At 44.3% G+C, this 10937-nt stretch overlaps 1 protein-coding gene across 1 annotated transcript in view; it reads right to left on the reverse strand.

Moving 5' to 3' along the window:
• LOC112108265 (rod cGMP-specific 3',5'-cyclic phosphodiesterase subunit beta) overlaps window positions 1–10937 on the reverse strand; it is a 38750-nt gene that overhangs the window by 11995 nt on the left and 15818 nt on the right. The window contains exons 13-17 of the mRNA XM_024202324.2: window positions 8193–8300; window positions 7280–7389; window positions 5494–5581; window positions 4170–4270; window positions 2665–2772 (exon numbers count right to left, since the gene is read on the reverse strand). Of these exons, the coding sequence (XP_024058092.1) occupies window positions 2665–2772; window positions 4170–4270; window positions 5494–5581; window positions 7280–7389; window positions 8193–8300 (515 nt within the window). The remainder of the gene's footprint in view (window positions 1–2664; window positions 2773–4169; window positions 4271–5493; window positions 5582–7279; window positions 7390–8192; window positions 8301–10937) is intronic.

Here is a 10937-nt window from a genome sequence, read left to right on the forward strand (position 1 = left end):
ACTCTCTCTGGGCCTAGGGCTTCAAGAAAAACACCAAACATTGCAAGACTTGTGCTACAAATTTGAAAGTTGCCAACACTGCATTTAGGATGAGTGTGGGTATTTTGGGGTGGGTGGGGGTTGGTGGGTTTTTTGTTTTGTTTTTTGCAACCATAATAAAAAGGACTAATAAAGGCTTAAAATTTGTTAGAAATTGCTTTAGCCAGTCAGAAGAGCTGATACTCAGTGGGCTGTCTCAATCAGACCCCAAAGCTCTGTGCCTAAAAATACTATTCAGACAACAACCCACTCCACTGATGGACCTGTTCAGTTGTTGTAACTGTAGTTTGTTTTCAGCTATTGAGATGGTCGCTCCTAAGTCTTAACTCCAGATTCTGAAGGCTCCCTCTGCACAAGCCTCAGAGGAAGTCTTGGCATGTAAATGGTCTGTACAAAGGACGTGTGAAGGAAAGAGGAAGCCAGAGGGCTGTCTGCTGAAAGCCATGTTCCGAACACGACCTGTTACAGAACAGAGAATCTTCTAAGTCAGTGGTCCCCAACCTTTCCTGTGGGGTGGGTGCCGGACGACTAGCCGCCGAGGACCATGGCCGCCGGACAAGCAGCCGCCGAAATGCCGCCGTGAAGTAGCGTCATCAAGAGGCGTTGCCGCTGAAATGCCGCCAAAATTCGGCGGCATTTCGGCGGTAGCGCTTCTTGACGTCGCCACTTCTCGGCGGCATTTTGGCGGCTGCTTGTCCGGCGGCCTGTAGGCGGTCACACATGGATGCCCCAGCGGGCGCCATGGTGCCCACGGGCACCGCATTGGGGACCCCTGTTCTAAGTCATATGCTTAGGACCCTACCAAATTCAGGGTCCATTTTGGTCAATTTCACAGTCATGGGATTTTAAAAATCGTAAATTTCATGATTTCAGCTATTTAAATCTGAAATTTCACGGTGTTGTAATTGTAGGGTCCTGACCCAAAAAGGAGTGGTGGGTGTGTGTGTCACAAGGTTATTGTGGAGGGGCTTGCGGTACTGCTACCCTTACTTCTGTGCTGCCTCTGGTGGCGGTGCTGCCTTCAGAGCTGGGTAGCTGGAGAGCGGTGGCTGCTGGCCGGGAGCCCAGCTCTGAAGGCAGAGCTGCCGACAGCAGCAGCACAGAAGTAAGGGTGGATGGCATGGTATGGTATTGCCACCCTATACTTCTGCGCTGCTGCTGGTGGTGGCGCTGCCTTCAGAGCTGGGCGCCTGGCCAATAGGTGCTGCTCTCCAGCCGCCCAACTCTGAAGGCAGCGCAGAAGTAAGGGTGGCAATACTGCGACCCCCCTAAAATAACCTTGTGACCCCCCTGCAACTCCCTTTTGGATCAGGACCCCCCAGTTTGAGAAATGCTGGTCTCCCCGTGATATCTGTGTAGTATAGGGTAAAAGCACATAAAAGACCAGATTTCACAGGGGGAAACCAGATTTCACAGTCCGTGATGTGTTTTTCATGGCTGTGACTTTGGTAGGGCCCTACTTATGCTGTGGCTCCGATGGTGCAGAGGAAAGATTCTTTCTCCAGAGCATCCATGCAATCCCGATGAGTGCATTCTGAATCTGAGCTGTGAAGCAGAGTGAAAGGTTTCTCATTTAGAGGAGTTTTCTGGCTACTTTGCAAGAGTAGGTTACTCAGAGTGTGTGCAACTGAAGCACTGTATGCTGCAGTGGTGTAGATACTTGCTACAGCAATGGAAGGAGTTTTTCTGTTGCTGTAGTAATTCCACCCCCTTGAGAGGTGGTAGCTAGGTCAATGGAAGAAGCAGTGTCTACCACAGGGCTTAGGTCAGCTTAACTACGTCTCTGAGGTGTGAAGTTTTCATACTCCTGAGCGGAGCAGCTATTGTTAGTAAATTTTAGATGTAGACCAGGCTTCAGATTCATACTGGATGGCACCCTGCTTTCAAACTCTTATCCTTGATTTCATCAATAGGGAGGCTTTGGCCTCCCTTACCGTTTAAGCCAAAGCAGACTTCTTGCAACTCTTCATCAGTGGGCTCTCTGGTTCTGTGTGGGGCTTGCAATAATTTCAGTTTTTGTCATTGGATGTCTGCTCCCTAAAGCTCATAGGATTCTGTTAATCTTGAAAGTTGCCATAAATACATCCAAGCAGAATAAGCAATTTAAATTAGAAATGTGGATACTTGCAATTAGAATTTGAATATAATGTTTACTTGACACTTATCTAGCTTAGGGTGACCAGACAGCAAATGTGAAAAACCGGGACGGGGTGGGGGGTAATAGGAGTCTATATAAGATAAAGACCCCAAAATCGGGACTGTCCCTTTAAAATCGGGACATCTGGTCACCCTAACCTAGATGTGACTTCATCCTATACACACACTTAAAAAAAAATTCTGCTATATTTCCATATAATTCTTTAGTACAGAGGAAGTTAAAAAGAGATTTGGCTTTTGTTTTAATATCTTTTTATATGGCTACCCTTCAAGAATAGCCCAGAATGCAAAGCCACTATACTTTGGCTCCAAGCTTCATTAAATACTAAAATGTTGTCTTAATATCCCTTATAGGAAAATATCGCATGCTATGCTAAACTATGCAGTCGGTTCTTAGTAGACACTTATTTAATAGGGGCGTAGTTGTCACTTCACCATTTGCCTATCAAGAGGTTTTTATTTACTCACATGACAATCTCTTTTCTTGTGGTCTCCAGAGACAAATATTCAGTCCAGGAATTTTCGTTGTCATACGTCTTGGACTCATCAACAATCTTCTGAAACATAGTTCTCTTTCTTCAAAAAACCCAAAGAGGTAGGGAAATGAATGCATTAAATATGGAGTTAGCAGCTCTCATTTTGATTTCCCATGGAAACACTGCACGCAAGCAATCCCTCACTCCAACAATTGCTGCCCGGGCTTTACCCCAGCCAAGTGACCACCCCAACAATGTATTGTTATTTGAATCTTTTAAATAGGACAGAGTGTTTTAAATAATTGTAAAGCACTTAAATGTTGCAAAAATCAGTTTTAGTCAGGTTGAGGCTTTGTAAATACAGCTTGAAAAGTTGTGCTATTGCAACTTTAGATTAAAACTTATACTGAACTAAATTATAAATGCTACTATTATATAGTGCCATACTGCCATAGCCAAAAGCCAAAGTACTGACTCTCATCCTCAAGCAGGTACATAACTTCACTGGGACTGTTCGTGTGCCTTAACAAGTTTACAAATCCTTGCCATGTAAATATCAGAAAGAACACCATCGCTCCAACAGTATTTCTTAGTGGCATAAAATGTTCACTTCTAAATAAAACTGCTTCAGTGCTAACAGTGAAGTTACACTTTCAGTACATTAAAGTTATTATGAACATTCTTATACACTGTCCGACATTTTCAAAACAGGAGCCTAAAGATAAGCCCGTATTTAGGCAATGAAGGACTGTGTTTTCCAGAACAACTAGATGATTTTGGAGCAGGGCCGGATTTACACCTTACGCGTCCCTAGGCATGGGATCTTCAGCGCTGCCCGCCTCCCCCCCCCCCCACCTACAGCTGACCTTCGTGTTGCACACAGTTTTAGAGAGGTAAGGTGTCCCTAAAACACCAGTGCCCCATGGCACGTGCCTACTGTGCCTAATTGGAAATCTGGCCCTGCTTAGGAGCTCAGGTCTCTGACTTCATACTGCAAACCCTGATGGATGAGTATAGCCCAGTCACGACTTGCGGAAATTAATTATATTGGAAGGTTAGTTGCAAATATAGCATGGGCCATTTGCTTGTCTATGTTCTGTTTGAGGCTATGCTATTCTCAAATGGATGTTAACAAGACCAAGGACTGTTCTTTGGCACTGATCAGTATTTTTAGTGTGAAACTGTTAGTGTAAAATCTGAAGTGTAATGTATTAATAAGGAAACTAACTAAAGAAACCAGGAAAACAAAATCACTCTGTTAGCAATTTAAAACTCACAAAAATCAATTAGGAAAAAATATGTATTTAAATCAAAATCAGTGTTTTAAAATGATTTTAAATTAAGTAATATTTGACAGCACACACATGGTCTCCTGAAGACACAGCCGCTGTTAATAGGAGTTCTGCCCACAGAGAGCCTGAACAATCAGTTGTGATGTTTTAGACTAATGTGACCAGCTATTTGCAATGTGCTTGCTGAAATACACGACTCACTTACTTGAAGTAAAGCGCTAAGTCAGTTGCTATGATAGCAATTTCCATCAAATGATTCACATGCTCAAACTGTCGTCTGTTGAGATTCTGGTAGATATTCAGAGACTAAAGGAAAACAAAGTTTAGTACGTGATTCTGGACATCCCGTGGATTGTTCATCTCAGAATATGGGTGTTAATTCGTTGTGTAACATCTTCAGCTACAGTTAAAATGCAGGGCTGAGGGCTCAATCCAATTCCCATGGTCCATGGAATGACACCCAATGATTTAAATGGGCATTGGATGGGGCCCAGTACCCTGAAGTAGTTACTCAGCATATAACTGGACTCCTATTGTTTTCAATGGGTGTTTGCCTGAGGTAAAAGTTTAATTGAATGAATTTGTCAGGATTTGGCCCATAGTGGGGGAAGGATGATTAAAGCCAGTCAATGGGCATTATGGATTCTGAGTCTTCTTACTTAAGAAACCTGTAAGCTTTGATTCAAGGTCTCTCCCTGGTTCTGTCACAGATGCCTTGTTAAAACTTGGGCAAGTCACTTAACTTCTGCACCTCTATTTCCCCCTTATCTGTAGAACTGGAACAACACTGGCCTACCTCACTAGGCAGTGGTGAGGCAAGCCAGTAAAGTGCCGGGAGAGCCTCAGATGGAGAGTGCTGTGTAAGTGAAAAGTATTTTTATGTATATAATGAACATACCAAATTACAGAAGGTAGAGGCAGACTGGAGATATGTCTTTCACTGTCCCTAGCTAGAGGATTGAAAGTACGCATTAGAGGGAATGTCTGCAGTACAGGGAAGTATTCACAGGCTTCAGATATTTGGAAGTGCCTGATAAAACATGGGAGTTGAAGATTCTCCTTTACAGGATTAGAGCTGCGTGAACCCCATGTCGTCTGGTTTCAGTTTCATCACACATGGGACTATGTTCAGGGAAGAGGCTCACAAATCTCAAGAGCAATCTCGGGCTGATTTGTTTAGCTTTTATATGGTGGTAGCGCCTGAAGCCCCATTATGGTAGGCCCTGTAAAACAGTTCGTGCACCAGAGTTTTGCAAGGAAAGCAGGTGAACTTTTTAGTTCTGCATGATTTCACCACTAACCCAAGAGAAACTCTGCCATTTTAACCAAATCTCACTTTGACTTTGGAGTTGGTTCATATGTAAAACTTTAAGTGAACTGGTGGAATAAATTCAAGTCCTCAGAGATCTGAACCCAAATAAAATGTTGGCACAGACCCCTGCAAAGTGAAACTTCAGAGTGCTGAACAATTAAAATTCAGCTGACAGCAAATCAACCAAACTCCTCCATTAATAATGTGCATTACAAACCTCTTCTGAAAGCAAGAACTTTCCAAATTCCAAGTGGTGTCTCTCTAAAATTGATGAACCATGAAGTTTTGCTAAAGGATGTTGAGATCTAATTGTGTAAATTAAAAATTCAAAAGTTAGTACAACACTAATGAACAAGGGAGTTTTACAGAGTGTCTTCTTTTAATATTTCAGTTTATCACGCTTTATATCTAGGTTTAGCTAGCGGATAAAGGGTTAATAGATATTATTTTAAATAAATGGCTTATCAATTGATCAAACGATTCTTAGGCTTTTAACCAGCTGTAACATTTTTCACTGCAGTACTTCTAAACCATCTAAACACCTACTCATGTCTAACATGCTTATATCTTTGAATCATTTATTAACCCTTAATAAATGGCCCTTATTGTAATGTGTGAGCAGGTTTACTCCACTTTAGGAACTCAACATATTTTATTGATTTAAAACAACAGGAAAAGCAGTAGCCCTTGCACAGTTTCCTAGATTTTATAGAACATCTGTGAAATCCCAGTGCAAAGCCCTGACAGTCAAATCCTTGCACACAGCTAATCCTGTACAGGGAGGGGGAGTGAGAGAGGCCCAGCAGCTCATGAGAGCACTAGAGCAATGAAGCCAGCAAGCACCACGGCGTGCGGGTGCATTACTTGTGTAGGAGGGGCACGACTAGCCACTGAAGTAGTGAGGTCGTGTGCTGCGGTTAGCTCAGCTGTATGCTTTCCCCTAGACCAGGGGTGGGCAAACGTTTTGGCCTGAGGGCCACATCGGGGTTCTGAAACTGTACGGAGGGCCGGGTAGGGAAGGCTGTGCCTCCCCAAACAGCCTGGCCCCGCCCCCATCCGTCCCCTCCCACTTCCTGCCCCCTGACTGCCCCCCTCAGAACCTCCCACCCATCCAACCCCCCCTGCTCCTTGTCCCCTGACCTCCCCCTCCTGGGATCCCCCACCCATAACTGCCCCCTCCAGGACCCCACCCCCTATCCAACCCCCCGCTCCCTGTCCCGACTGTCCCGACCCCTATCCACACCCTCGCCCCCTGACTGTCCCCCGGGACCTCCTGCCCTTTATCCGACCCCTCTGCTCCCCACCCCCTTACCATGCCGCTCAGAGCACCAAGACTGGCAGCCCCGCCGCCTAGCCGGAGCCAGCCACGCCCCCGCGCGGTCTAGAGCACTGGGGCAGGCCAGCGGCCCTCGTAGCCACGCTGCCCGGCAGGAGCTCGCAGCCCTGCCGCCTAGAGCGCTGGCGGCATGGCAAGCTGAGGCTGCGGGGGAGGAGGGACACCAGGGAGGGGCTGGGGGCTAGCCTCCCTGGTCGGGAGCTCAAGGGCCGGGCAGGACAGTCCTGTGGGACGGATGTGGCCCGTGGGCTGTAGTTTGCCCACCTCTGCCCTAGACTATAAGCATGAGCAGAATGTCTGATGTAATAGCAAAGAGTAACCACCCATGACACGCTGACCCAGCTTGCTGCTTAGAAACCCAGCCGGGGTTGTGACCAGCTCACTCCCGGCTCCCACTTTGAAGCTCAAGTTTTGGGGGTCATGCATAGCATTTCCCCCCTACCTCCAGTATCTCTCTAGCTTAATGTCCCCTCTTAAAAAACGAACTGCTGCTTTGGCCAAACACCGATTGCTACAATAGCCTGGTCTGCGCTATCAAACTACAGCTTCTGCAGCAGTCAGATAGAGTCAGTGGGAACAGGATGTGGTGTGAATTCGGTTAGATCCCACTCCACCACTACACGCGCACAGTGAATGGAATCATTTAAAGCAATAGAAAAGTGCCTACTTCATCTGATAAAGGTTGTTGGTGCCCCTGTGATCAATATCATGACACAAAGCTGCAGTTACCATAGCAAGGGCTTCAAGGTCTGTGTAGTAACGCTTCAGTTTGCCAGTCTAGGGGGAGAGAATCACATGCTTTCGTTAGTATTTCTGATAGAAAATAAATCGGAGTGAGTCTGCTAGGTGAGTAGGAGTCTATTACGCTAAACACAATTAAAGAACTAAGCATGGAATTTGTGAAGCTACATACAAGACACACTCTAGAATTAGCACAAGAATTGCAGAAAGAGAAGGGGAAAACATTTCAAGATCAGAGCATGTGTGTGTGTCTTAGTTACATATATGAGAGATCCTTATGTGTCGGTGTTACTTATCACCGTAGCATCTGAATGCCGTACTGACCTTAACTCATATATCCTCCCCCATCCCCTCCTGAGATGGAGTCAGAGGACAAGCACCTCCCAAAGGTGGGCTGAAACCGGCTGGGCACAGGTCTGTGTTGAACCATTTAAGACGGCTCCAGTTGGGCTGTTATTGTTCATAAAATGTTAACTCCTTGAAGGGAAAGGTCCTGCTATAAACAGCTGTTCTTGGGTCTGAACTTGGGGGCTGCAGTATCAGAGCTCTGCTGTTAGCGCTAAAGGACTACTGTACGTTCATCAGCTAGAAGTAATATCAGGGTCATAAATTTATGTGGACCAGCCACTAGAGGGGGACCGAGACCCACTTGCCTTGTGTGAATTACCCTCTAGATTAAGTTTTGTATTTTTTATTAACAAGACTTTTTCAAAAAAGGACTTTGGCAGAGACTTGTAAGAAAACACATAAGATTTCTACTCACTACATAAGAGTCCCTGTAAATAAAACTATGCTTTGGAGTTAAGAGGGAAAACATAGTAGTCGTACATAAGATATACCATTAAAAGCGTGAACATGGTCTGTGCCACATTGAAGCCGTGCCGCCAGTTGTGGTAAGTAACCTTCCTGTAACCCTTGCTGACGGAATACATGAATCTCACCAGCACCTGCACAAATTGGAGAGCATTTGATCAGAATGTTAACAGATTTGCCTCAGAAGCAAACTAGTTTATAGTGCTTGGGAGCGACGGGGGAACAAATGTATGAGAATAAAGAATTAGTAAAAAACAGTTCTTGAAGCAAAAGCAATCAGCTACAAATCAATATTATAGAGTTGCTTTTATTATCGTATAGCCTGTAACAGAACAAGTGGTCACTAAGAATTAGGAAAGACCCTCAAGGTTTTTTGTTTTTTTTTAAAGAGAGACTCTTCAACAAACTGTGTTTATTTTCCTTGAGCCCTCTGGGGGGGGGTGGGGGAGAAGAAATCAAGGTTTTTCCTTAGTTGTACAAAACTAAGATAATATAGCTTCAGATAAGAATTACAGAAAAAGGCAGTGGCAAAACTTGTTCAAAGATGATAAAAAAAAGTATTAGCCTTTCTTATGCCAAGTTAAGGAGGGGGAGTCTCCCTCTCAGTCTTCTAGCAAAGCATGCTGGGAAGCAGAGGAGTCTGGGGCCTTGAAAATGTAGGTGCTCTGTTTTCTTAGTTAGTATTAGGGAGAAAGCTGTCTGACAGACGTATGGAAAGAATGAGGGGAAATAACTCTGCGGAAAACATCAGGTCAGGGTTGTATAATAGAAAAGGGTTGGATACTTTGGTGGCATTGGTTTCTATATGTAGTCTAGTGTTGAATGGGGATAACTATTGTTTCTTAATCCCACTCCTGAGCTCCATTTTCTGTTATCTTTTCTCCTGATTCTTCTTTTGAAAGATGTGTATGGCTCCATAGCCAGCTAGGAGTTACAGCTGACAAAAGCAATTGCCTAACCTAGTGATTGTAATCTAATGCACTTAGAAATAAACTTTTAAAATTTTGTTTTATTTTCTCTTTATAGACCCCATATTTTATAACCATACTATCTTGTTTAAAAAGTGAAAGAATCCATGTATGACTGTTATTAACTCTTTACTGTAAGGTGGGATTCAACAGTAATGTGAAGAATTAAGATTTTCAGACAATATACTAGATGCTTCAGAAGGCTCTTCTGTGTCTGGCAGTAGAGTAGCAAGGTAATATGTTAAGTACAGGCATGACCCTGGTTCAGAACCAGTCTTTTTGTCTCTCTCTCTCTCTCTTTTCCAGGCTCTGTTGCAAAGGCATGGGAGGTGAATTGTGCACATGAGTAATAAAAAGGCAGTGATTCTTGTGATAGCTCAGAGCAAGTTAGTGCTGAAAATTTAGCCAGTATAGCTGCAGTTCTTGGCCCAAGTAGGAAGCCTACTTTTTAGTATCAAGTTGTAATGTTAATAAGAAAGATCAGATGAGTGGTCCCTTCTTGTCTGCTATCCTGTGTCTGACAGTGACTGGTAGCAGATGCTTCTGGTGAAGGTCCAAGAAGCTCTAAGTGGGTATCCCAAGTGCTCACAAGAAGAGTTTCTTCCCAACCCCCTTAGTTAGAGGTTAGCTAATACCCAGATTAAAGATTTACATCTCTTCTAAACTTGAGGGGTGCTATATTTTAAAAGCTTTTCTGTGTAACTGAATGTTCTTGTTAGCAAAGCAACCCTGCAAGTTTGTCTGAGCCTCATTAAGCACTGATCTCAGCGAGGTGATGAGCACCACCTCTGTGATATCAAGCATCCTCAATTCTCACTGGGCGGGGATGGGGAGAGGGAAGTGTTCTCAGACTTGAGTTCAGAGACCTTGAAAACCCTAGTGCCTACCAGACAGTCACTGCCCTATTCTAGTTTTCGGGAAGTGCTGAGTCTAAAATCTCTGGCAGTTTGTTTTATTAAGATAGAAGCCAAAATATTAGGGATGACAACGCTCATTGTCTCACTTAGCGCTAAGCAGGGCTACGGGCCTGATTCTCCCTTGCCTGGTACATTCTGTAGTCACTGCCCTCTGACACACCTGGCACTGGCCACTGTCAGAAGGCAGGATACTGGGCTAGATTGACCTTTGGTTTGACCCAGTATGGCTGTTTTTATGTTCACTTACCTTGGGTAAAATTGTACCAAATCAGAATCCTCCATTCACCTAAAATGGTGGTTGCCGTTTGTACAGGTATAAATGACTGCCCAAGCTGCAGGGCAGTGGAGAATCTCTGGCCTGCCTGTGAGTTTGCAGAACTGTTACAGCCAGTTTCCACTAGATGGCAATAAACGTCATTTGCCAGGCTGCAATAGCATTCTGTTAGCACTACTGCTTCGAGTATCGAGCTACCCTTTGCAAAGTAAGGTCATTCTAAAGATGTACTTTATAGTACCCGCAACCGTACTGCTCTTGTGAGGCAGTGGTTTTCAACCTCTTCCTTATGGGGCCTCCTTACAATTTAGCACTATGCGGGGGGAAATGGGTGTTTGTAACTCCATCTTCAGAGTGGTAACTCTGCCCTAGTGGTTATGTAGCAGAAAGCCCACTGTAAATCAATAAAAAGAACAGGAGTACTTGTGGTACCTTAGAGACTAACACATTTATTTGGGCATAAGCTTTCGTGGGCTAGAACCCACTTCATCAGATGCATGCAGTGGAAAATACTGTAGGAAGATATATATATATATACACAGAGAACATGAAAAAATGGGTGTTGCCATACCAACTCTAACGAGACTAATCAATTAAGGTGGGCTATTATCA

This window comes from Terrapene carolina, unplaced genomic scaffold, assembly GCF_002925995.2.
Source record: "Terrapene carolina triunguis isolate 2854851 unplaced genomic scaffold, T_m_triunguis-2.0 Scaffold33356, whole genome shotgun sequence".
Taxonomy (NCBI): domain Eukaryota; kingdom Metazoa; phylum Chordata; order Testudines; family Emydidae; genus Terrapene; species Terrapene triunguis.